The sequence below is a fragment of the Erpetoichthys calabaricus genome, chromosome 5 (genome assembly GCF_900747795.2).
Source record: "Erpetoichthys calabaricus chromosome 5, fErpCal1.3, whole genome shotgun sequence".
Lineage (NCBI taxonomy): Eukaryota > Metazoa > Chordata > Cladistia > Polypteriformes > Polypteridae > Erpetoichthys > Erpetoichthys calabaricus.
The window spans coordinates 15,729,141-15,755,304 of NC_041398.2; the positions used below are offsets into that span (position 1 = coordinate 15,729,141).

Sequence of the window (26,164 nt, forward strand, 5' to 3'; positions counted from 1 at the left end):
TATTGTTGTTCTAAATGTGCTAAAGGACTTACACTTTTAATTAATTTTCAAGGACCTTCCAGGACTCAAAGTGGTAAAAAGCCTTACTGTTCTACTGAATGTGGTAAACGATTCTCAAAGAGTAATGGAATTCATGGCTGTAAAAAGAATTCACACTGGCAAGAAGCCTCTGAATGTGGCAAGTGTTTCCCAGATACCAGTCTTTAATGGCCACCCCAGAGAAGCCAAGAGAAACAGTACCCATTGTGTTCAGATCAAAAGGACCCTTAAAGAGAAACTTTCAGGCCCCTCTTAACATCCTACAAATTCCCATTAGTTCATATGAATTGAAAAATGAAGCTTTATCAGGAACAATCCTGGTGCTACACTGAGCCTTCACTGCAAACTTAAAGGAGTAAGAGACTAAAAGGTGCAGCTGAACTGCCCTAAGTAAAGAGTGAGGTTCAGACCTCTCTTGATAGTAAGAAAGTTTGGAGGAGCAAACTCTGAAGGTCAAGAATGGATGGAGGACAGAAATGTAACCCAACTCCAGTCATGATGAGTACCTTCATGTGGTGGGCTTTGCTTTAGAAGACTGAAAACAAAACTGATTGAGGTGAACATACTTTTTACCATATCAAGAGGCCTGCACATCTCTCCCAGGATAAAAAGGTGCCTGACGCCTGCCTGGACATTGGGGCTGGGTGATGGTGGTAATGATTCTGCGATTTGAATTGAAAGCCTACCTCTCCCCCTCATTTTCTTTAGTCAAAACCTGTCTTCAATTGAAAAGTTCAATCCCATAAGACAGGGGTTGCCAACTCTGGTCCTGGTGGGCCGCAAATTTTCATTTTCACTGCTAATTAACTCCTTTTCATTTCATTTTAATAGCCCTATTTTTAAGGATTCAGTCCTCTGAATTGATTCCTTTCTTCATTTAAATGACTGCCAAACACAAATGAGACGTGAAACGAGCCAACAGGTAAACTTCAAACTCCCACCAATCTCACTCCAAGCAATAATGAGAAGTCGATTTCATTTCTGTTTATTAAACCCGTTATTTAATTCCACAGCTCGTTGCTCCTCTCATTCTGCCACAGCAGACATTTCCAACACTGTTGATTTTCTGTTTTTTCGAATGTAAGAAGACGCTATATAGCGCCTGACCCGACACAGATTTGACACGGGAGGCACACGTATAAAAATAAACCAAACTTTTATTTTCTTCAGCTGGAGGGCACATCTTCCCCGTGAACCCCCCAGCCACAACACAGTCCCAAGCACAAGACTTTTCTCTTTCTCTCTTCCACAAGCTTTGTCCTCCTTCCACCCGACTCTGGCTCCTGAGTGGTGGTTGCTTGATCACCTGTTTCTGATTGCACTTCCGGGCAGGGGTGTAGAGTCGTCCAGGCCATCTCCGGGCAGCGCCCCCTGGTGGCCACCCCAGATCCCAACAGGGCTATGTAGAACTCTATCTCCCATGGTGCCCTGCGGGGAAACTGATGAGGCACCATTGTCCCGGGGGCAGGTACTGAGACGCCCATGGTTGCTCCCCCAGAAAATTGTGTAGAAGGGGCGTCCCATCACACTAAGAACATCGTTAGAATGTTTTGGTGACTTGAGAAATCAACCTTACTGAGACCTTCACCTTTCTTTATTTTCGGATATTGTGTGATGGGCACAGGTGAGCTGCTCCTGTGGTGGCTCATTTCGTGTCTCATTATTGTTTGGCCGCTAATTAAGGAAAAAGAAACAACTCGGGGGGCTGAGACAAACGAATTAAAACAAAGGCAAAAAAAAGTTAATTAGCAGCACAAACAGGTCACTAATGAAAAAGATGGTCTATCCAGCAGGGGGCGCCAGCTCCCTGATTGGAATAAGTTCTTTTGTAATTGCGGCGTTTTTAAGTAACCCGAAACTATATAGATGTAATGTATAAAGGCGATATCCTTCCCATAGTGATACGGCGGTAAGAAATCACATAAGAGAAAATAACTTGGACGATTTACGCGGCATAACAGAAGCCAATGATAAGCCCGCGTGTAGAGTCTGCCATTTTCATCACTGCGCGGGAAGGATGATGTAATCGCCCATCCGTCTGTCGGCTTCAAAGGTGGGCCGGGCAATGTTTCCAAGGCTTTATACTCTTTCTCCATGTGCAGACCCCCACTTAGGTGGATCCTGCCATTCCAAACAAGGCAAAGAGAGGCCTGCTGACTCTTAACACACAGAAATAGTGGACGTTGCCCATTTGTCTTTGTCCATCTTGCCCTATGCTTGGCCTAGCAGTTCTAAATGCTGAACCCCTGTGTGCTCAATCTGGCTCAGCTGTGCACGTAGAAAGAAAAGAAAAAACTATTTAAAATGTCTGCCCAGAGCACCGTGACATTAAACTTTTATATTCCGATTACAGACGGTTAGAATGACAACCTGCAGTCACTGTGGCCCTCCAGGACCAGAGTCCGACACCCGTGCCACAACGCTTTAGTTTCCTAGTTTATGATATGCAACGGATTTTTCCAGAAGTGTCTATTTAACAATATTTTAGCCAAAAAAAAAATTGTGTTTTGTATGTTTTGAACATTCCACTGGGTAGCTGATATGGACGTTGTGGCACAAATTCATCTTTTGCCTTGGATGTTTTTGCTCTCCTTCAGCACTGGTCACTATCGCCTTGCTTGTCTAATGTCCTCAACCTTTCTCTCCCTGTTCTGCATGAGATTACATCAGATTAAAAACTCTCCCATCCATACAAACTACGTGTGGTGAGTCGTCGTCTTCATCTTTTTCCCACTTCTGTGTGGGTCTGATGCGTGCTTGATCGACCTTCTCCATTCAGCTCGGTCCTGCACCACCTCCCCAGTCGGACCCTTTTCCTTCAGATCTTCTTTCACTTGATCCATCCACCTCCCTTTCTGTCACCCTGCCACTTCCATTCCCATCCCTCTTTTGCTCCCGTTTTCATCATCTCTCCTCATCACATTTCCATAGCACTACAGCCTCTTTTCCTGTAGGTATCTTTCTTACTTGTTGTTGTACCTCTGCTTGTCTCATTTCCTTTGTAACTCTGCACATCCATCTTGGTGTTCTCAATCCTGTTCACGTCCAACTTCTTCTCCTGCTCTCGGCTTACAAACCTGACCTTTACCCATCACCTCAATGCTTCGTTCATCCTTACGTCGTCTTCTAATTGATTCATCCACACTGCACTCTCTGGGTGGTCTCTGCATCTAGTTTTCCATCACATGGCTACCCCTGATTTTAGATCTTTCAACCCCATCCACTCTTTTCAGTAGCTCTCCCTGCAGGCTAACCTCTGAATCCTGATCATCATTAAACCTCAGATATTCTTTTCCTCCTCCTGTTTATCATCAGTCTTCCATCTTCCAAAGCTTTTCTCCAGTCTTCCAGCTTCCTCTTTCTTGGTGCTACACAACACAATGTCATTGGCAAAAAGCTGGTCATTCATCTCAGAAGTCAACACACCCATAATCAGATCAAAGAGGTCTGGACTTCAAGAAGATCCCTGGTGCAGACCTCCTCAAACTGTTATCTCGACCTGCAGGCCTTAACTCTCTCATACGTATCCTAGATGATCCTCACACACTTCTCTGGTCCTCCTTTCTCTCTCATGCACTTCCAGACCTCTTGAGGTGGCAGTCCAAGTCAATAAACACCATAGGCAGACCTTTCTGTTTTTCTCCATGCTTCTCTATCAGACATCTCAATGCAAAGGCAATGCGGTTCTTCCTCTCCCTGGCATAAAACCAAATTGCTTCTCCCCTGTGGTGCCTTCTCTCTGTAAACGTTCACGGTGTGTGACATCAACTTTATCCCTCTATAGTTTTCACAATCCTGATTATCACCCCTTCTCCTTATAATCTTTCTCATCCTCCACTCCTCTACTATTCTCTCCTGTTCATAGATTTTCTGCATGAGCTTCCAATACACATTAACTCCCTCTTGTGCTAAACTCTTCAACTACTTAAACTTGTGTTATGTTGCTTCTTAAACTACGTGTGGTAAGTAGCATATAAACATTTTTGGGATGGCACGTTCCTTAAATACACTGCCATGTCCTACATGCGACATCCTCCATAATAGAGGTCTTGCGCTGATTGGTGGAAGCCCCGATAAAGACGGGCAGCAAATCTTACAGAGACTGATAAACAAGAGGATTAACAGAAGAAGCACAAAGAAGAAAATGGCAAAAAGGGCTTCCTCATTAAGAAGCAATTGGACTCCAGTGGGACTTAAAACAGTGTGGTCAGCTAGGGATGGTGGCTGATCGGTAACAACTTTAAAAATTCAGCATTGAATTTCCCATTGGGATTAATAAAGTATCTATCTATCTATCTATCTATCTATCTATCTATCTTGATTGCAACCACACCCACCAACCCACCAATTTCCCTAAGCTGAATTCTCTTTGAAAAAGATCTGACCCTGCTGTTTGGATATAGTGGTGTTGGATAATGGATGGATGGGTGGGTGTTAAAATATTGATTACAAAATTATACTTAAACAAACCCAAGACTAAAAAGTTGAAAATAATATATACATACAGTAAAAATACTTTTAAAAGCCACACTTATATTAAGTCAAAAAGTGTACTAAAAAGTAAACAATAAGTCTCTCATACATCACTCATAAAATAAAAGGTGGGCGCTTTTGCTAAGATTTTAAGAAGTGTTTTTTGAATGTTGATTGATGAAAAGTGCCCACCTTTTATTTTACAAGTGATGTATGAGAGACTTATTCTTTACTTTTTAGTACACTTTTTGACTTAATATAAGTGTGGCTTTTAAAAAGTATTTTTACTTTATGTAATTTATATATATCTATATCTATATCTATATATAGATATATATATAGATATATATATAGATATATATATATATATATATATAGATATATAGACATATATATATATATATAGATAGATAGATAGATAGATAGATAGATACAGTAATCCCTCCTCCATCACGGGGGTTGCGTTCCAGAGCCACCCGCGAAATAGGAAAATCCGCGAAGTAGAAACCACATGTTTATATAGTTATTTTTATATTGTCATGCTTGGGTCACAGATTTGCGCAGAAACACAGGAGGTTGTAGAGAGACAGGAACGTTATTCAAACACTGAAAACAAACATTTGTCTCTTTTTCAAAAGTTTAAACTGTGCTCCATGACAAGACAGAGATGACAGTTCTGTCTCACAATTAAAAGAATGCAAACATATCTTCCTTTTCAAAGGAGTGCAAAGCAAGCAGACAAAAAAAAAAATCAATAGGGCTTTTTGGCTTTTAAGTATGCGAAGCACCGCCGGTACAAAGCTGTTGAAGGCGGCAGCTCACACCCCCTCTGTCAGGAGCAGACAAAGAGAGAGAGAGAAAGAGAGAGAGAGAGAGACAGAAAAACAAAGTCAATGCCCTTTGAGCTTTTAAGTATGCGAAGCACCGTGCAGCATGTCCTTCAGGAAGCAGCTGCACACAGCCCCCCTGCTCACACACCCCTACGTCAGCGCAAGAGAGAGAGAGAGAGAGAGAAAGTAAGCTGGGTAGATTCTCAGCCATCTGCCAAATAGCGTCCCTTGTATGAAATCAACTGGGCAAACCAACTGAGGAAGCATGTACCAGAAATTAAAAGACCCATTGTCCGCAGAAACCCGCGAAGCAGCGAAAAATCCGCGATATATATTTAAATATGCTTACATATAAAATCCGCGATGGAGTGAAGCCACGAAAGGCGAAGCGCGATATAGCGAGGGATCACTGTATATAGATATGGTATATATATAGATATATATTGATAAAGATATATATATATATAAATATATATACAGTGGGTACGGAAAGTATTCAGACCCCCTTCAATTTTTCACTCTTTGTCATATTGCAGCCATTTGCTAAAATCATTTAAATTAATTTTTTCCCTCATTAATGTACACACAGCACCCCATATTGACAGACAAAAAAAAGAATTTTTGAAATTGTTGCAGATTTATTAAAAAAGAAAAACTGAAATATCACCTGGTCCTAAGTATTCAGACCCTTTGCTCAGTATTTGGTAGAAGCGCCCTTTTGAGCTAATACAGCCAGGAGTCTTCTTGGGAAAGATGCAACAAGTTTTTCACACCTGGATTTGGGGGTCCTCTGCCATTCCTCCTTGCAGATCCTCTCCAGTTCTGTCAGGTTGGATGGTAAACGTTGGTGGACAGCCATTTTTAGGTCTCTCCAGAGATGCTCAATTGGGTTTAAGTCAGAGCTCTGGCTGGGCCATTCAAGAACAGTCACAGCGTTGTTGTGAAGCCACTCCTTCGTTATTTTAGCTGTGTGCTTAGGGTCATTGTCTTGTTGGAAGGTAAACCTTCGGCCCAGTCTGAGGTCCTTAGCACTCTGGAGAAGGTTTTTGTCCAGGATATCCCTGTACTTGGCCGCATTCATCTTTCCCTCAATTGCAACCAGTCGTCCTGTCCCTGCAGCTGAAAAACACCCCCACAGCATGATGCTGCCACCGCCATGCTTCACTGTGGGGACTGTATTGGACAAGTGATGAGCAGTGCCTGGCTGTCTCCACACATACCGCTTAGAATTAAGGCCAAAAAGTTCTATCTTGGTCTCATCAGACCAGAGAATCTTATTTTTCACCATCTCAGAGTCCTTCAGGTGTCTTTTAGCAAACTCCATGTCGGCCGCCATGTGTCTTGCACTGAGGAGAGGCTTCCGACAGGCCACTCTGCCATAAAGCCCTGACTGGTGGAGGGCTGCAGTGATGGTTGACTTTCTATAACTTTCTCCCATCTCCTGACTGCATCTCTGGAGCTCAGCCAAAGTGATCTTTGGGTTCTTCTTTACCTCTCTCACCAAGGCTCTTCTCCCCCGGTAGCTCAGCTTGGCCGGACGGCCAGCTCTAGGAAGGGTTCTGGTCGTCCCAAACATCTTCCATTTAAGGATTATGGAGGCCACTGTGCTCTTGGGAACCTTAAGTGCAGCAGAGATGTTTTTGTAACCTTGGCCAGATCTGTGCCTTGCCACACTTCTGTCTCTGAGCTCTTCAGGCAGTTCCTTTGACCTCATGATTCTCATTTGCTCTGACATGCATTGTGAGCTGTAAGGTCTTATATAGACAGGTGTGTGGCTTTTCTAATCAAGTCCAATCAGTATAATCAAACACAGCTGGACTCAAATGAAGGTGATCTCAAGGATGATCAGAAGAAATGGAAAGCACCGGAGTTAAATATATGAGTGTCACAGCAAAGGGTCTGAATACTTAGGACCAGGTGATATTTCAGTTTTTCTTTTTTAATAAATCTGCAACAATTTCAAAAATTCTTTTTTTTTGTCTGTCAGTATGGGGTGCTGTGTGTACATTAATGAGGGAAAAAATTAATTTAAATGATTTTAGCAAATGGCTGCAATGTGACAAAGAGTGAAAAATTGAAGGGGGTCTGAATACTTTCCGTACCCACTGTATATATATATATATATATATATATATATATATATATGTAATATATGTAATTAATCTCCTCCTGTCTATAAGTTACTGTGGTGGGCTGGTGCCCTGCCCGGGATTGGTTCCTGCATTGCGCCCTGTGTTGGCTGGGATTGGCTCCAGCAGACCCCCGTGACCCTGTAGTTAAGATATATATAGCGGGTTGGATGTTGGATGGATGGATATATATATATACACTAGGGGGTTCACCCCCTGGCCTGCGCCACGTGCCGGTTATTTTACATCTCTGTCACTCGTGATGTGAAGAGGTCAGCTGAACACACCCCAAGGTGACGCGGTTGCCCCTCTTAAACGGTGACACAACGGGAAACAAGTAGTTTTTTTTTTTTTTTTTACTCAATCAGCTGCTGCCGTGTCATGTGATTTGCATCTCGTGTGGCGCTTCAAACATTTATCTCTTTCAGGGCGGATGTCGACTTTTGTGAGCAGGAGGGTTTGAGAGCAGTATGCAACTGTAAATGGTGACAAAACCCATCATTACATTTTAGTTGGACTCTCCTTGCTGGAAGATAAGTTAGCTTTGTTGGTTTGACTGGGTAATGGATGGATGGATGGATGTCTACAGGTTATGGTGATGAGAATGTTTCACAGCATTTCCTTGCCTTAATACACTTTCAGGGTGAGAATGATGCCCAAATCCAATGGCTGAAGCGCTACTATGCAATTGGGTGAGAGGAATTCAACGCGAATATCAGGGAAGCTTGTTGTGGGCAGCACAGTTATCAATCTTCTTCTTCTTCTTCATATTGTGAGGTTTGTGAACTCTTTTACGACCCCCCGCCCAATGGGATGACACACTGAAGTGCGTCCCGAAGCGCAATTGCCACGTCTGTGTAAGATTGTTTGTCCGATGCCAGGGCAGGGCAAAAGCAGGCCCACAGGGGTGTAGTCAAACGCTTACAGAAGCAAATCCTAAAAGACTTGAGTCGCGCTATAAGCCACCCCCAAAACACGAGCCTGAGTCTCAGTACTTTAGCCAAACCAGCTTTATTCAGCATGAAACAGGAACAGCAGGGTTATTGATTGCAGCGGGATCTGCCGCGCTCCTATACACAGAGGGTCGTGGCCTGTTAGTGGCCAAGTAATCCTGTTAACTGCTGTGATGGACGGCCGGCAGCTCATCCCGGACGACACATCCAGGACAGTAGATGGCGTCTTCCCTGCAGCCTAGAGGTGCCCCGGATTCCCCCAGGGAATCATGGAAGATGGAGTTTGGCTTCACAACCCTGCTGGGTACCCTGGGGACCACCGTGTGACGCTGCAGGGAGACGAGTGGATTTTTGTTTCCCATATAACACAAGTCTCCATCTGACCCGGAAGTGCTAATGAATCACATGGACAGAAGGACAGGAGCACTTCCGGGTCAAGAACTATATAAAGGACTATGGGAGACCCAGCAAGCCGAGCCGGAGTTGGGAGAGAGTGTGACGGAGCTGCTGGGAGGACAGGAGGATTAGATAGATAGATAGATAGATAGATAGATAGATAGATAGATAGATAGATAGATAGATAGATAGATAGATAGATAGATAGATACTTTATTAATCCCAAGGGGAAATTCACAAATTATTTATTATTATTTTTGATTATTGATTTATTCTTTATAGTGGTGGAGGTGCTTTCGGGCACTTTGGAGAATAAAATTAAATTACTTCTGGGTGCTTTTAAACCTGTGTCGGCATCTCTCTGTTGGGTTTCACGAGGAAACAGCGCCCTCAAGCGTCCACTCATTGACACTGCATTTATGATGTTCTATCGAGATCTTTTCTGTTTGCTTTGGAGCGCTGTGAGCCTGCTGTTGCCCCGGTAACAGATAAACAGTCTTTGAATGACGCGGTGATCGCACTTCGGGACGCTCTTCGTCGTGTTGTCCAGTTGTGGGTGGAGGTCCCAAGAGAGTTTAGAAACCTCACCTTTTCTTGAATGGGTGCCGCACTAATAAGAATGTTTCTTCAGCGAGCGTCACTGAACCACATCAAAATGGCTTTTTCGACGTCTTCAAATGCAGCAGTTCGCATACGTTTGCAACCCGAGATTTTTCTTAATTTTTTTTTTACTCGGTCTTGGGGCAAGTGAAGCCAGCAGGGGGCTTTGCCCCCTAATATTCAATTAGGTAAATGTGTGCACACAAAACACCACTACCCCAATGACACCAGTGACTAGTTAGTATATAAGACACGAATATACAAAAAATTACCAAGAACCCTCTCTGGCCCCTCAGCACTAAATAGAAAACATGGAACACAAACACAGATTAGTTATACCGGCAGTTGAAATTTGGTGATAAATGAGTCCAAAGTTGATAAAGTCCAGCACTATTGATACTGCCTGTAATGATATTGTGCTCCTTCCCGAAAACAAACCAACCTCACAGTGAAAGTCCTGGCAAGGGCTGGGATGAATCCGAACTTCGGGGCTTCTCGGCACTGGCTGTCGTGATGATGAATCTGATGTTGAAAAATCAAGCAGAGGAATGACGCAATGAACGGCAGTGATGAGTTGGTAATCGAATGGGGAAATTGTCCTGTTGTCTGTCGATTTCTCTCCTCTCTTTTGCCTTAAAGTATCTATCTATCTATCTATCTATCTATCTATCTATCTATCTATCTATCTATCTATCTATCTATTGCTTCTCTTTTTTTAAATACGGAATGTCCCAGATGCATCTGGTGAGTTTAACAGGCAACTTCCGTCTCGGGGCTGCGGTCTCTCTCCATCTTCCTTGCCCTTTTCACATGGACTGATGCACATACATACAGGATAGTAAACGAGCGGTGAAAACAAAACGCAGACATAAAAGAAATATTTATTATTTAGCCCCGCTACAAGGTAACTCCGCGCAATTCAACATCTGCGGTCCAAGCGAGGCATGCCCACACTCACAGACATGTTTAAGGACTTTGCTCTTCACACTTTTCAGTTCTTCAGGTCCATCTTGGACATTCCACCTTTATTTACCTCCAACTTAGATTGTCTTTATGGCCTGGAAAATTTCTTTATCTTGCCCACCCCACAGCTACTCAAATGATACATCTCAATATATCAATATCTATATGCCTGTGTTCACTTTTGAGAGATGCCTCATGTTGAGCTTTCCCTATTCAATCAATTTGGGAACGTGATCTATCTGTGGCCGCTCTTCTCCAATGGTTTATGGTTTTTAAAATCATTACTAGCTTTGCTGAACACTCAAATCTCCAAAATATTCTTGTACACAGACGATTATGGACTTTATCGCAAACCCTTCATGCCATCAGTGCCAGTCTGGGGCAGTGGCCACTCTTCATCACACATTTGGGAAATATCCAGTGTGACTATGTATTGGAGGGAACCCAACGTCCTTCACACCTCTGTCAGTCCAAGCGATGCATCTCCACCCTCACAGGCATATTTGGTGATCTGCTTGTCACACATTTCAGTAAAATATCTATCTATCTATCTATCTATCTATCTATCTATCTATCTATCTAATCCTGCCAAATATGCTATCTAATCCTGCGAACTACGCTATCCATCTCTCTATCTATCTATCTATGTATCTAATCCTGCCAACTATGCTATCTATCTATCTGTCTATCTATCTAATCCTGCCAACTACGCTATCTATCTGTCTATCTATCTATCTAATCCTGCCAACTACGCTATCTATATATCTATCTAATCCTGCCAAATATGCTATCTATCTATCTAATCCTGCCAACTACGCTATCTATCTATCTATCTATCTATCTATCTATCTATCTAATCCTGCCAAAAATGCTATCTATCTAATCCTGCCAACTACGCTATCTATCTATCTATCTATCTATCTATCTATCTATCTAATCCTGCCAAATATGCTATCTAATCCTGCGAACTACGCTATCCATCTCTCTATCTATCTATCTATGTATCTAATCCTGCCAACTATGCTATCTATCTATCTGTCTATCTATCCCTGCCAAATATGCTATCTATCTAATCCTGCCAACTACGCTATCTATCTATCTATCTATCTATCTATCTATCTATCTATCTATCTATCTATCTATCTATCTATCTATCTATCTATCTATCTAATCCTGCCAAATATGCTATCTATCTAATCCTGCCAACTACGCTATCTATATATCTATCTAATCCTGCCAAATACGCTATCTATCTATCTAATCCTGCCAACTATGCTATCTATCTATCTAATCCTGCCAACTACACTATCTTTCTATCTATCTACTTTTATTTTTCTATTTTTATCAATCTTTAATTTAATATTGTTTTTTTGTATCAGTAAGGTGCTGCTGGAGTAAGTGAATTTCCCCTTGGGATTAATAAAGTATCTATCTATCTATCTATCTATCTATCTATCTATCTATCTATCTATCTATCTATCTATCTATCTATCTATCTATCTAATCCTGCCAACTATGCTATCTATCTATCTATCTACAGTATCTAATCCTGCCAACTATGCTATCTATCTATCTACAGTATCTAATCCTGCCGACTATGCTATCTATCTATCTATCTCTATCATCATTCTTAAGACCTGTAAATTTTCTTTATCTTGTCCCCCCAACCGACTGCAACTCAAGATGCACTTTGGAGAGACCCCTCACGTCAGGCTTTGCCCATTCGGTCATTTTAGCGATGTGATCTGTCTGGGGCTGCTTGTTGCTATCGTTGTGGGAAATCCAAATCTCCAAAATATTTTACAATGTAAGATTGCTCACAGATTATATTCTAAGCCACATAAATGACGTATCGTGGATTTATCCAAACCCTTCATGCCATTGGTGTCAATCTGGGGGCACTTTTCGCCTCATGTTTTGGGAATGTCCCATCATAGCCCCTTTTTGGTCCATTGTTGCCCTTTCTCTGCCTTCCACAATCCTCTCTCATCTCACCAGTTTCTTCTGCTTGATCTTTCCTCCCTCTCACTGAACCTTCTTCAGCTGAAGTTATTCTCTCTCTCGGCTCTCTTCCTGCTAAATGTTCTTGAGAAATCCTGTGGAGATCCAAAAACTCTTCATCATCGAAAGTCTCTTTCCTTCATTTAACCCTATAGCTTTAATGTGATGTTGTTAGATTTTCAGATTATTACTTCGTTTTTAAATTCTAAACTAAAAAATATCAACAACTCACGTCCCGCGAGATTTAACCACACCCTGGGCCGGAAATAAAAGACAAAGAGTAGAACAGCCACTGTACAGGCTTTTAAATGATCGAAACGCCCCACGAGATGTAAATCACATGAAACGGCAGCAGCAGCAAGCAATGCAGCAGCTGATCAAGCAAAAGAGGAGGTAAAAATAAAACTGTATTTGTTTTCCATTGTGTCACCGTTTAAGACCAAACAAGTAATCATTTAATGTAACAATTAATAACATAAGAGAGGCACCACCATGCTTTTTCTAAAATAATTGTGATGAACCCCCACCATGTCTTAAAGAGGCTGTTGACGAATCCTCGCCAGTTTATTTTCCAGTGTGAGGGAAGCCGAATGTCACTCACCTGCTGCGCTCTATTAGGTGTGTTGTGATTCCCCCCGATAAGCCTCTGTGCTCGATGTGTGGTCTCAGCTATGGTAAACGATTTCTCTCAATGCACTGTAATGCCACCCAGGAGTCCCCCAGATATCCCCACTAATGAAATAGATGTGATTTGTAACACCAAGTCTGTCAGACAAGTAGGTAAAGATTTTTGTTAATTTAGTGCATTCCTAAAACATGTATCCTGCTCATGTGTGAAGCTCGAGATGGGGGTCTCGCTCTGGGTATGTTTTAGCTAACTTTATTGAGATTAATGTGATCTCTGAAACACACTTTTAGTTGAATTATGGACTTCTTGGCTCATTTAGACCTGGAGTGCATTCTGTCTCTGGCTGAGCTCCAGTCCACTCCACAGATGTCAACTGAATGCTTGGTTTCCCACAATTTCCCAGGATCTTCTTCTTCATCTTTTGGCTGCTCCCGTTAGGGTTTGCCACAGCAGATCATAGGACCTAGAAGGGTAATTTCTTTGAAATATGTTTATCCATCCATCCACCACCTGCCACTTATTCATGTCCGGGTGACAGAAGCAGCAGTCCAAGCAACTATGATTATAAATTCCTTTACCTCCTCCTACTCCTCTGCAGGGATAACAAAGTGTTCCCAGGCCAGCCAATTGATATAATCTATCCCACGTCTAACAAGTCTGCCCCAAAATCTCTTCCCAGGTTCCTAAGGAGGCATCCTTAATCAGTTCCCCAAAACACCTCTTCTGGCTCTTTTCAATGCACAGAAGCATCCATCCATCCATCCATTATCCAACCTAACTACAGGGTCACGGGGGTCTGCTGGAGCCAAACCCAGCCAACACAGAGCGCAAGGCAGGAAATAAACCCCGGGCAGGGTGCCAGCCCACAAAAAGGGCACACACACCCACACACACTAGGGACAATTTAGGATCGCCAATGCACCTCACCTGCATGTGTTTGGACTGTGGGAGGAAACCCACACAGACACGGGGAGAACATGCAAACTCCACGCAGGGAGGACCCGGGAAGAGAACCACAGGTCTCCTAACTGTGAGGCTGCAGTGCTACCAGTGTGCCACCGTGCCACCTACATCTATTTCTCTCTATCATATAGCGCCTTTCACATCTATCTATCTATCTATTTTATTTTTCCTTTCCAGAAGCAGCAACTCTTATTTTGAGCTCCTATCTAATGTCTGTGCTTCTCACCCAATCTCTAAGGCTGAGCCCAGACACCCTGCAAAAGAAAACTCATTTCTGCCACTCGTTTCCGTGATCTAGTTCTTTCGATCACTACGCCCAAGATTGCGACCATAGCTGAGGACACAAATGCAGACAGACCAGTAAGTTGCCGTCCAGCTCAGCTCCCTCTACACCAGTGGTTCTCATACTGTGGGGCGGGCACCCCTAGGGGGGCACGAAGTAACAAAAAGGGGGAAAGAATAAAAAAATGAAAAATCCATCTATTGAAACCAAAACAAATTAACTTAAACTGCATTCTGATACTAGAAAAATAAATATAGAGTTAGATAAACGTCGATAAAAGTTAAGCAGTGTGGGATATAGCAGGCCGTTCATCCCGGCCAATACCCCCAGGCCGCCAGATGGAGCCCCACCTGCAACATGGAGGTGCCCCAAATTCCAGCAGGGCCTCATGGACAGTGGAGTTGTAATGCACAGCCCTGCTGGATACCATGGGGGCCGCCAGGAGTCGCTGCAGGGAGGCCCAGGGATTTATATTTTCCGTATAGCCCGGAAGTATTTCCAAGTCACGGGAATGGAAGAAATGATATACTTCCGGGCTGAAGAAAAAAAGAGAAGTTTTTACCTGACCCGGAAGTGCTGGATAATCACATGGACTGAGGGCTCAGAAGCACTTCCGGGTCGAGGACTATAAAGGACTCTGGGAAATCCCAGATGGATGAGCTGAGCTGGGTGGAAGGGTGGCAACGCGTCTGGGAGTGGAGGATTGTGATTATTGATTAATTAAGGATTGTGGAGAGAAGGGTGCTTTGTGCACTTATTATTATCTTCTATATATATAATTCACTAAGCTAGAAGACAAGTAGCCGACCATGGAAAGCACGCCGGAAGGGGCGTGGATTCACTAAACCGCCGACAAGTAAGACGCCAATGGCGCATGCAGGAAGGAGCCACGCCCACCAACTCTTAGACCATTGGATACGACGAAAGAATCACAGTCACGTCCACCAACTCGGACGCGACGCCAAGGGAAACATGCCGTCATTTCTGTTTGTCTGTGCCACAGTACACTTGCAGCTCTGAGCCACGTTGACTTTTCATTAGTCAACCTCAGTGGAACCTTGGTTCACACAGAGGCAGCGACAGAGACAGAGACAGAGGCACACACAGGCAGCGCGATAGAGAGAGCCGCGCACACACAGAGGCAACGCCAGAGAGAGACAGAGGCACACACAGGCAGCGCAAGAGAAAGCCGCTCAATCCTTTAAAACTGAAGTTAAAACACAATGAAGGAAGCAGTCTTTAAAAATCAATAAGCCCTGTGCCTCTTTTTCATTAGCGTCTCACCTGCTTCAGGCCCTGCAACAGTCGAGACGCTCTCTCAGCAGCTAACCTTCTCTGTGCCTGACTCCACTGCTGTCAGTCGCCTGATTAAAAATGGCCTTTTGAAGGGGAGCTATGGACCTGCTATACCACAGGAACACATTGCCTTCGAGCCTGATCTCGCTCACTCTAACGTACAGGCTTTCTCTCTCTCTCTCTCTCCTCATTCGCTCACACACTACACAGGGGAGAAATGCCCAAAGCAGAGAGACAGAGGGGGTGGGGGCTCGCGTGCTGATGAGAGAGGGGGGGGGGGGGGGGGCTGGGGAGGCTCGGGTGCTGCTGAGAGAGAGAGAGCCTGTGCATGCAGCTGAGCAGGGAGCCTGGGTGTTTATGTCAGTGTTATTCAATGTTTTTACTATTACACTGTGCATTCTATGGTGTAATAATTAACTATAATTGTGCTTAAAAATCTTTAAAAAAATATATTTACATACAGTTCGTATGGTCTGGAATGGATTAATTGTATTTACATGCAATCCTATGGGGGAAATTGCTTCGGTTCACGACCAAATCGGTTTACGACCAGAGGTTTGGAACAAATTATGGTTGTGAACCGAGGTTCCACTGTATATGGAGTTTAGAAAACATGATCAGCAAGTCTTTGATAGGCTGCAACAAAATGATGAAAGAACGGGCACATTTTTTTCTCACAAGCTGGGTGGGTGTTAGTTAGTTAATTAGTTACTCGAAGGATTTCAAGATTTAATATGCACAAGCGGTAACACTGCAAAAGCAGCCCAAACCAGAAAAGACTGCTGGCAAAAAGTGGCTGACAAATTAAACGCGTGTGCATTGTACTTACTGAAAGCGGCGTTACGGATTTTGCAAATGTTCATTTTTTCCCTCTGCTTAAAAAACATTAAAAAAGCGGCGTGTACTACGCCGCGGGTTGGTATGCAGCGTGTAAAACAGTTTGTCGCGGATAATTTGCCTTTTACTTTAACACGAAGACAATTTCCTGTTAGATTTGCCTTTGCGATGACAATTGATAAGGCACAGGGCCAAACTTTCAAAAAGATGTGCATGTATCTGACAAAACCAGTTTTCAGTCACGGACAGTTGTATGATGCTCTCTCCAGAGTTCCATCTTTTCATTCACTTACTGGTATGCCTGCAGGAACACGTGCAGCGAGTGAGAGAGAGCGAGCGACACACACACGCATACAGACACGGGAGAGAGAGAGCGCTGGACGCATAAGAATAATAATACTTCATTACATTGATATACCGGTGTTTTCAGTATTCAAAGCGCTATCCACACAGGGAGAAACCGGGAAGCGAACCCAAAATCTTCCACAGTCTCCTTACTGCAAAACAGCAGCACTACCATTACACTACAAGGCAGTCAAAGAATGCACCGGCCTCGATTTTGCTTTCACTTCTGTTTACAGCGATCGGGTCGTAGCGTGCATTGTTGCAATGTTACTTTTCTTGGTGGCTTATTACATTACGGATGTTTCACATGTTAATTTTTTTCCCTGTGCTTAAAAGACATTAAAAAAGTGTTTCTCAACTGTGACTCCGGAACAACTCAGTACGCAAGCTATATTAAGTCAACAACGAAGACTCGCTACACCTTAATGAACAAGTGCTGAAACTTATCCCTACCGACGAAGTAACTTTCACCAGCGTGGCCTCCATCGTCACAGACGATCCCGCTTTCAGTCACGGACAATTGTATGTTGCTCTCTCCAGAGGTCCATCTTTTCATTCACTCACAGTGGTATCCACAAACCCACCCCATTTGGACAACTGTGTCGTTCAGCAAGTGTTCACCCATCAATACCTAATTATGCGGCGTATGTTACGCCGCGGGTTGGCTAGTAATAAATATTCATTTTGGACTTTTATCTGGTGTTTGGTCTGAGGGTTCAAGGGGTCACGGGGACCCTTAAACTGTCACAGTAGGTATAATAAAATATGCATCTATGATATATCACTAATTAAAAAAGAACAAATTGGTATTAGTGGGCTCCTTTCAAAAAAAAAAAAAAACATTAGGGGGGGCGCGATTAAAACCGTTATGAAAACTCGGGTCGCAAATACTTCAAGGTTGAGAAACGCTGCCCTACTCCCTTTGTCCGTCACTCTTGAATTACGGTCCCACGATACTTAAACTCGCCCTCTTGAGACAGACCCCTGTCCCCAATCTGGAGCGGGCACTCGACCCTTTTTCCGGCTGAGAACCAGGACCGCAGATTTGGAGGTGCCGATTATTGGTATGTGGTCATTCCAATAAACTCTAAGCTGCAGACCTCCAGAGCTCCACACCACTGAGGAGATTGTCTCTTTATATTATACTGTACGTCAGTGATCAGTGACGTGCGGTGAGGTTCACAGCTGGTGAGTCACAAACTCCTTCAAAGTCAGATTTACAAATCAAAGAGTCGCTTTTTCACTATTCAAATGGCAGCATACACATTGACTACTGGTGATGTTTCTTATTTCATCAGCACTCTTTACACACACATAGACAGGTAAGGCGCATATTTGGCTGATAAAGAACGGCGAGAGAAAGCGGAGAAAGCGCATTTCCTCCCCACCCTCCACGTGTTCTAAACTCGCCGTTACAATTCCACAATTCAAACTCATTCAATACAAATGAAAGTATAGATTGGTGTACAAAAAAAAAAACGGATTTCAATTTTGACCTTAATTTAAACATGTACCTGTTTTTAAAAGCTTTTAATTCTGATGCTTTAATCAAATTTAATACAGACTGTTCAACAAAAGGATAACAAGAAAAACTAAAGGATATTTTATTTAAGGTCAAAATGTAGTTTTTAATTTTTTTGTTTTTATTTTCATTTTTTATAAAATAGTCTTACCTTATATTTGTAAATGAAGTCCATGCGCCTTTTCGTCTCCACGAAAATCTCCGTCACTTTCTTGTAAAAGTCCTCCTTATTTTCCTATAGTTTTTAAAAGTCTTAATCTTGCATTTTGGAAGTCAGTCCGAACAAAAATAAATAAATAAAAATAAAGGGCCCGCTGCAGTGCGCTTGACTTTCTAATATCGCGGACTTATCAGCGCCTCTGAGTCAGCAGCAATGAGCACCCGTTGGGCTCACATGCGCCCCCTTCAGGACGGCACGGTACTGTCTGCCGCGCCTCGTGCCTTTTCACTGCGGTTTTCTGCAGGATCAGTAAGACTAAATCTGTCACACATATTCATTAAAGATATTAGCCAGACTGCGGAAAGTCAAGGTGTATAATAAACGTGTCTGCAAACCTTATATCGGCAATATACAGAGAGACAGTGACAGGCACGCGCATCACCCTGTGTATGAGGAGAGCGCAGTCCGAGAGGTGGTGAAGCTCGTTGCTGCCGCACCCCGCGTATTTGAACAGGAAATGTACCAATTCAACAATTTTGACTATAAAAATGATCACAATTATTGGAATCACAAACTGTGGTTCAGTGACGTGCGGTGAGGTTCACAGCTGGTGATTCACGGACTCCTTCAGAGTCAGAGTTACAAATATATGAACCCCAAAGAGCCGCTTATTCACTATTCATTTGGCAGCATGCACATTGACTACTGGTTATGTTTCTTATCTCATCAGCATTCTTTACACACACATAGACAGGTGAGGCGCATATTTGGCTGATAAAGAACGGCGAGAGAGAGACAGCGCATTTGCTCCTCACCCTCCACGTGTTCTAAACTCGCCGTTACAATTCCACAATTCAAACTCATTCAATACAAATGAAAGTATAGATTGGTGTGCACAAAAACGGACTGCAATTTTGACCTTAATTTAAATATGTATTTGTTTTTAAAAGCTTTTAATTCTGATGCTTTAATCAAATTTAATACAGACGGTTCAACAAAAGGATAAAAAGAAAAACTAAAGAATATTTTATTTAAGGTCAAAATATAGTTTTTACATTTTTGATTGTTTTATTTCTTTGAAAACCGTTTATAGTCTTACCTTTATTTGTAAATGAAGTCCATGCGCCTTTCCGTCTCCACGAAAATCTCAGTCACTTTCTTGTAAAAGTCCTCCTTATTTTCCTGTAGTTTTTAAAAGTCTTAATCTTGCATTTTGGAAGTCAGTCCGAACAAAAAAATAAATAAATAAAAATAAACGGCCCGCTGCAGTGCACGTGACTTTCGGATGTCGCTGACTTATCGGCGGCAATGAGCACCTGTTAGGCTTACATGCGCCCCCTTCAGGACGGCACGATACTGTCTGCCGCGCCCCGTGCCTTTTCATTGCGGCTTTCTGTAGGATCAGTAAGACTAAATATGTCACACACATTCATTAAAGATATTAGCCAGATTGCGGAAAGTCAGGGTGTATAATAAACGTGTCTGCAAACCTTATATTGGCGACACACAGAGAGACACCGACAGGCACGCGCATCACCCTGTGTGTGAGGAGAGCGCAGTCCGAGAGGTGGTGAAGCTCGTCGCGTATTTGAACAGGAAATGTACCAATTCAACAATTTTGACTATAAAAATGATCACAATTATTGGAATCACAAACTGTGGTTCAGTGACGTGCGGTGAGGTTCACAGCTGGTGATTCACGGACTCCTTCAGAGTCAGAGTTACAAATATATGAACCCCAAAGAGCCGCTTAGTCACTATTCATTTGGCAACATGCACATTGACTACTGGTTATGTTTCATATCTCATCAGCATTCTTTACACACACACACACACACACCGGTATTATCCTTTAGTTTTAAAAATATTAATCTTCCATTTTGGCAGTCAGTCAGAACAAAAAATCAAACTAAACGGACCGCCGCAGTGCACGTGACTTTCTGATGTCGCTGACTCATTGGCGCCTCTGCTTGACAGCAGGAATGCGCACTTGCTGGACTCACATGCGCCCCCTTCAGGACGGCACGGTACTGTCTGCCGCGCCTTGTGCCTTTTCACTGCGGTTTGATGTCTGATCAGAAAGACTAAATATGTCACACATATTCATTACAGATATTAGCCAGACTGCGGAAAGTCAGGGTGTGTAACAAACGTGTCTGCAAACCTTATACTGGCGGCATACAGAGAGACAGCGACAGGCACGCGCCAATTGCAGTGTGTGAGGAGAGCGCAGTCCGAGAGGAGGCGAGACTCGTCGCCGCCGCACTTCGCGTTTCTCCCGTGTGTTTGAACAGGAAATGCTTTTTGCACTGTGGTGGGTTGGCACCCTGCCCGGGATTGGTTCCTGCCCCGTGCCCTGTGTTGGCTGGGATTGGCTCCAGCAGACCCCCGTGACCCTGTGTTCGGATTCAGCGAGTTGGAAAATGGATGGATGGATGCTTTTTGCATTTGAATTTGAGCCACTGGTGGTCCACTGTCGAAATGCTTATCAGATAAAGGGGATTATCAGAGAAGGACTTGAACAGAAAATTTCTCTCTATGCACCCACATGCACGCCCAACCTACCTGGAATTTGATTAGTCTTTCCCAAGGTTTCTTCCATTTATTCCCTACAAGGGTTTTCTTTGTCTTCTTAGAGAGTCAAGGCTGGGGGGCTGTCAAGAGGCAGGGCCTGTTAAAGCCCATTGCGGCACTTCTTGTGCGATTTTGGGCTACACATAAATAAACTGTATTGAATTGTATTGTATTGTATGATATGGTACTGTATATATCGGACCCACAAAATATTGTGCCTGCAGTCCTAACAGCACTAATAGAATTTCAAAAGATTTCTGGTCTCAGAATTAATTTGACAAAAAGTGTCCTCTATCCAGTAAGCTCTCCAGCACACAATATCAGATTGGACACCTTCCCTTTAATCATCGCAGATCAGTTTAAATACCGAGGGGTGAACATCACAAGTAAACATAAAGCTCTCATTCAACAATTCAGCGATTTTGACTATCAAAATGATCAAAAACATTGGAATCATACAGAAAACAAACTTGCAGCACAGACCAGTGGACACATTTATTTTATGTGATCATTATTAGTTTTTACTTTTCATGATGACATGCGAGGCTCACCTGCCTCCAACTGACCGCACGTCCCTGTCAGTGATAACGCCTGGATCCACTATGGCTCTGAACAGGGTTAGAGGGAGGAGTTATCTGACTTAAATCAAGTAAAACCAGGTGACATAAAGGTGCAATCCAATTGGCTGTCCAGCGGAGCTACTGAACTGCAGAGCTGGGGAGGTTTCTCGATTTGTTCAGTAATGCTTTTGTCAATTACTTTATGTACTTTATTGACAGGGTGGCACGGTGGTAGCACTGCTGCCTCGCTGGAGGGAAGCCTGGGTTCACTTCCCAGGTCCTCCCTGCGTGGAGTTTGCGTGTTCTCCCCGTGTCTGCGTAGGTTTCCTCCCACAGTCCAAAGACATGCAGGTTAGGTGCATTGGCGATCCTAAGTTGTCCCTAGTGTATGATTGGTGTGTGTGGGGTTTGTTTCCTGCCTTGCACCCTGTACTGGCTGGGATTGGCTCCAGCAGACCCCCATGACCCTGTGTTAGGATATAGTGGGTTGGATAATGACTAACTGATATTTTCACTGCTAGTTCTGGCCGTAGTGTTATTTTTCATGAACCCCGATAACCCTTCAGTACCTCTCCCTGATCACTAACTGCTCTTCAGCAGCACTGGCAGGAATTGTGGCTTTGATGCACACGTCAGATAAGGAATGAGAGCTCAGCAACGACTCACAAACCAAAGGCCACACTTTCTGGAGATGTTCATGACATGATAAGCTAACTTTAGTAAAAAAAAAAAAAAAAAATGACCAATTTTGACCTCACTCCCCTTTGATGAATGTGGGGTGGAGTTTTGACATTTATTAGCCACAGTGGAATGGGACCTTCTCACAGCAGCCAAATAGTGTGGCAGGCACAGGTGTCACTGATGATATTGATGAAGCTTCTGCTCCATTTCAGTGTAGCATAACTTGGACCTTCATTAACGTCATTACTTACACCTGTGCTTGCCATAAGATTTCAGGTCAATATAGCTGCCATGAGAAAGGTCCATTAGTGATATGAAACCAGGTGATGCCACCTGTAAGTAATGAGAGCTCAGCAAGGACTCAAAAACCAAAGGCCACATTTTCTGGAGAGGTTCATGACATTATAAGCTAGCCTTAGTAAAAAAAATGGACCAATTTTAAAATATATAATTTTTTGCTATTCAATTTTTAACATCATAATCACTCATAACATGGTCATTTTTCATTTTGGGGACAGCATAAAATTTACACAAAATATAAGAGCTGGAAAAGCACTTTAAAACAATAGGGGAACCATTTCTGTACAACGAATAGGCAGCCAGTCATACCCCCCGCCCCCACCACACACCTCCATAAGTTCACACTTTTCTTAGCTTAAACTTCCCTTAATTTTGATCCAAGATACGTGCAATTTCAGTTCCATGGGTTACTCAAATGACCAAATCAGCAGGCCAAGTTTCATTAAAATCTGTGACGATGACATCCAGAAGTGGGACATGGAATTACCGACCACTGTAACTGTTTGTGCTGTAAATTTGCAGCATGGTCATGCTGTAGCACCTGAACTGTTTCTAATGTTGCCTCTTTTTGCAGTTTGTACAGAGTGGCGCTAATTGTTAGGGAGACAAGAACATTCTGGAAGCTTTTTTTTTTTTGAGGTGATTTTCTGAGCTTGGCAACCCAGAATGGTTTCAGGCGTTTTTTTCCACACCTACATCAGTTCTCTGTTTCTCTCGAGCGTGGATATTTGAGTGGTAGTTAAGGTTGCTCATTTGTGAAAAGCGTTTACCACATTCGGAGCAGCAATACGGCTTCTCTCCAGTATGAATCCGCGTGTGCTGCCGGAGAGTGCTACGGTCAGCAAATTGTTTGCCACACTCAGAGCAGCAATAAGGCTTCTCTCCCGTATGAATCCGCGTGTGCCGCTGAAGAGTGTTCAGGTCAAAGAATTGCTTGCCACATTCAGAACAAGAACATGGCCTTTCTCCAGTATGAATTCTCATGTGTCTCTGGAGACTGCTAGGATTAGCACATCGTCTGCCACATTCCGAACAGCAATACGGCTTTTCTCCCGTGTGGAATCTGCTGTGGCTGTGAAGAGCACTACTATCCGTGAATCGTTTGCCACATTCAGAACAGCCGTATGGCTTTTCTCCCGTGTGAATTCGCGTGTGCTTCTGAAGAGCGCTCGACAAAGAGAATCGCTTGCCACATTCCGAACAACAGTGAGGTTTCTCTCCAGTGTGAATTCTGATGTGCCTCCGTAGATCGCTTGCTTGTATGAACCGTTTACCACATTCACTGCAACAATAAGGCTTCTCACCACTGTGAATTCTCAAGTGATTATGGAAATTACCTAAAAAGGAGAATCCTTTACCACATTCAGAACAGCAATAAGGCTTTTCTCCCATGTGAATTTTTGAATGATTATGAAGACTGCTGTAATGAGAAAATGTTTTTCCGCATTCGGCACATCCATACGGCTTCTCTCCGGTATGAACGCGTGTGTGCCGCTGAAGAGCGCTGTTATGGGGGAACTGCCTGCCACACTCTGCACAATGGTAGGGCTTTTCTCCAGTGTGAATTCTTTTATGCGTCTGAAGGCGGTTTCTGTGTGGAAATAGTTTGCCACATTCAGAACAGGCATACGGCTTCTGAATTGTATGCATCGACTTACCTTTACAGTCAGATTTGTTTCTAAAGGCTTTTTCACATTTTTTGCCGGTGTATAAAGCCTCTTGGTCTGCGTTAAGTCCTTGCGGTCGGTTAGGGGTGATGACTTCCATCGGAGTCAGTTTTACAACATTTGGTGAAGTTGTCTGCAGAGAAGTTGATGTCTTTGATCTTCTTGATGATTTCTTCATCTTCCCATTGTCCTGTTTCTGCTTCAGTCCGCACTGAGGAGAAGTCTGAGCAAACGAAGACACGGGGAAGCTGCAATTCTCTGAGATATCTGCAGTAACACAAACAGGTTATTTTAATTAATCGTTATAAAATGGTACCCACCACTTTGGTTATTGCTGCTTTCTCACACTGAGATTCCATTCCTGCTCATGTCTAATTTGTGTTTGGAGGCCATCTGTGTTCTCCCAGCGTCTGGTCAATTGGTCCACCTTGCTCTCGTATGCCACAGATGTCTGAGCTGTGCTAATCATGATCTGATCAGCTGGAGTGTGGATGTGTGTGCCCGGCAGTGGCCTGGCATCCATTCCTGGGTTACAAATCTGCCTGTGGCCCCAAGTGAAGAAAGAATCTGAAAAGTGGAGCTGGCACAGTGTGGCTTTAGTGTGGATTCGGGCAGACTCGAGCTCAAGCCCCTCCATCTTCAGTGGTCCCTGTTGCCCCTCACTCTTTGTTATTTTCAGTGCTCTTACTGTTCCCTCTCATCTCTGTCCTGCTAATCTTTAGCAGGCCCCTGCAAAGGACGGGTCGCCTATAATGATGGTCTCGGCCCCCACACCACGTCTTATTCCTCCAGAAGTGTTGACATTGGCCTCCATCGTGATGGACTGTAGAGTAACAGAGGGGTAGGGGACCAGATTAACTACATCAATAACAAGAAAGAGACAGGAATTTGAGTTTCCTCTTCTTTCTTGTGATTTAGCTAATTGTTTTCGATGGTATAAAAACCAAGTTTGTATTTATGGAAATGAAATCTATAAATATATGCACATGATTTAGGATGGAAACAGTAGTAGTAGTGTAGTAAATAACACAGCTGCCTCAAGAGGCAAATTCAGAACTTGGTCATTGTCCATGTGGAACCCAGCTACAGGGGATGCACAAGCCAGTGTGTTTTTGTGCCAGTCCCAAGCCTGGATAAATGGGGAGGGTTACGTCAGGAAGGGCATCTGATGTAAAATTTTGCATAATCAATATGTGGACAGGATTCAAATTGTTCTATCATGGTGTGGATGGGAGGAGAAATGGGGTAGGAGTTATTCAGAAGGAACAGCATGTCAAGAGTGTTTGGAGGTGAAAAGAGAGTCAGGCAGAGTGAGGATGATGAAGCTGGAAATTGGAGGTGTGATGATGAATGTTGTTAGTGCATATGCTCTGCAAGTTGGGTGTGCGATTGAGGAGAAAGCAGATTTTTGGAGTGAGTTGGATGAAGTGATGAACAGAAAGTGTGATTGGAGTGGATTTCAATGGACATGTTGGTGAAGGGAACAGAGGAGATGAGGAGGTGATGGGTAGGTATGTATGGTGTCAAGGAGAGGAATGAAGAAGGTCAGAGAATAGTGGATTTTGCCAAAAGGATGGACATGGCTGTGGTGAATACATATTTTAAGAAGAGGGAGGAACACAGGGTGATGTACAAGAGTGGAGGAAGATGCACACAGGTAGATGATGTCCTATGCAGAACAGTCAATCTGAAGGAGATTGAAGACTGCAAAGGAAAGCGTATTTAAGCAGCATAGGATGGTGGTCTGTAGGATGACATTGGAGATCATGAAGAGGAGGAGAGTGAGGGCAGAGCCAAGGATCAAATGGTGGAAGATGAAAAAGGAAGACTGCAATGTGGAGTTTAGGGAGGAGGTAAGACTGGCACTGGGTGGCAGTGAAGAATTACCAGACAGCTGGGAAACTACAGCAGAAGTAGTAAGGGTGACAGCAAGAAGGGTGACATCTGGACAGAGGAAGGAGGAA

At 43.4% G+C, this 26,164-nt stretch overlaps 2 protein-coding genes across 3 annotated transcripts in view; one reads left to right on the forward strand and one right to left on the reverse strand.

Moving 5' to 3' along the window:
• LOC114641595 (zinc finger protein 845-like) overlaps window positions 1-26,164 on the forward strand; it is a 78,183-nt gene that overhangs the window by 28,721 nt on the left and 23,298 nt on the right. The gene's annotated exons all lie outside the window — the stretch shown is intronic.
• Window positions 22,749-26,164, reverse strand: part of LOC114641593 (zinc finger protein 383-like) — a 175,347-nt gene continuing 171,931 nt past the window's right edge. The window contains exon 3 of one of the 2 annotated variants that reach the window (XM_028790631.2): window positions 22,749-24,467. In XM_028790631.2, coding sequence (XP_028646464.1) covers window positions 23,206-24,467 — 1,262 coding nt within the window. In that variant the 3' untranslated portion in view covers window positions 22,749-23,205. The remainder of the gene's footprint in view (window positions 24,468-26,164) is intronic. The other variant, XM_051927470.1, reaches the window with a different exon arrangement.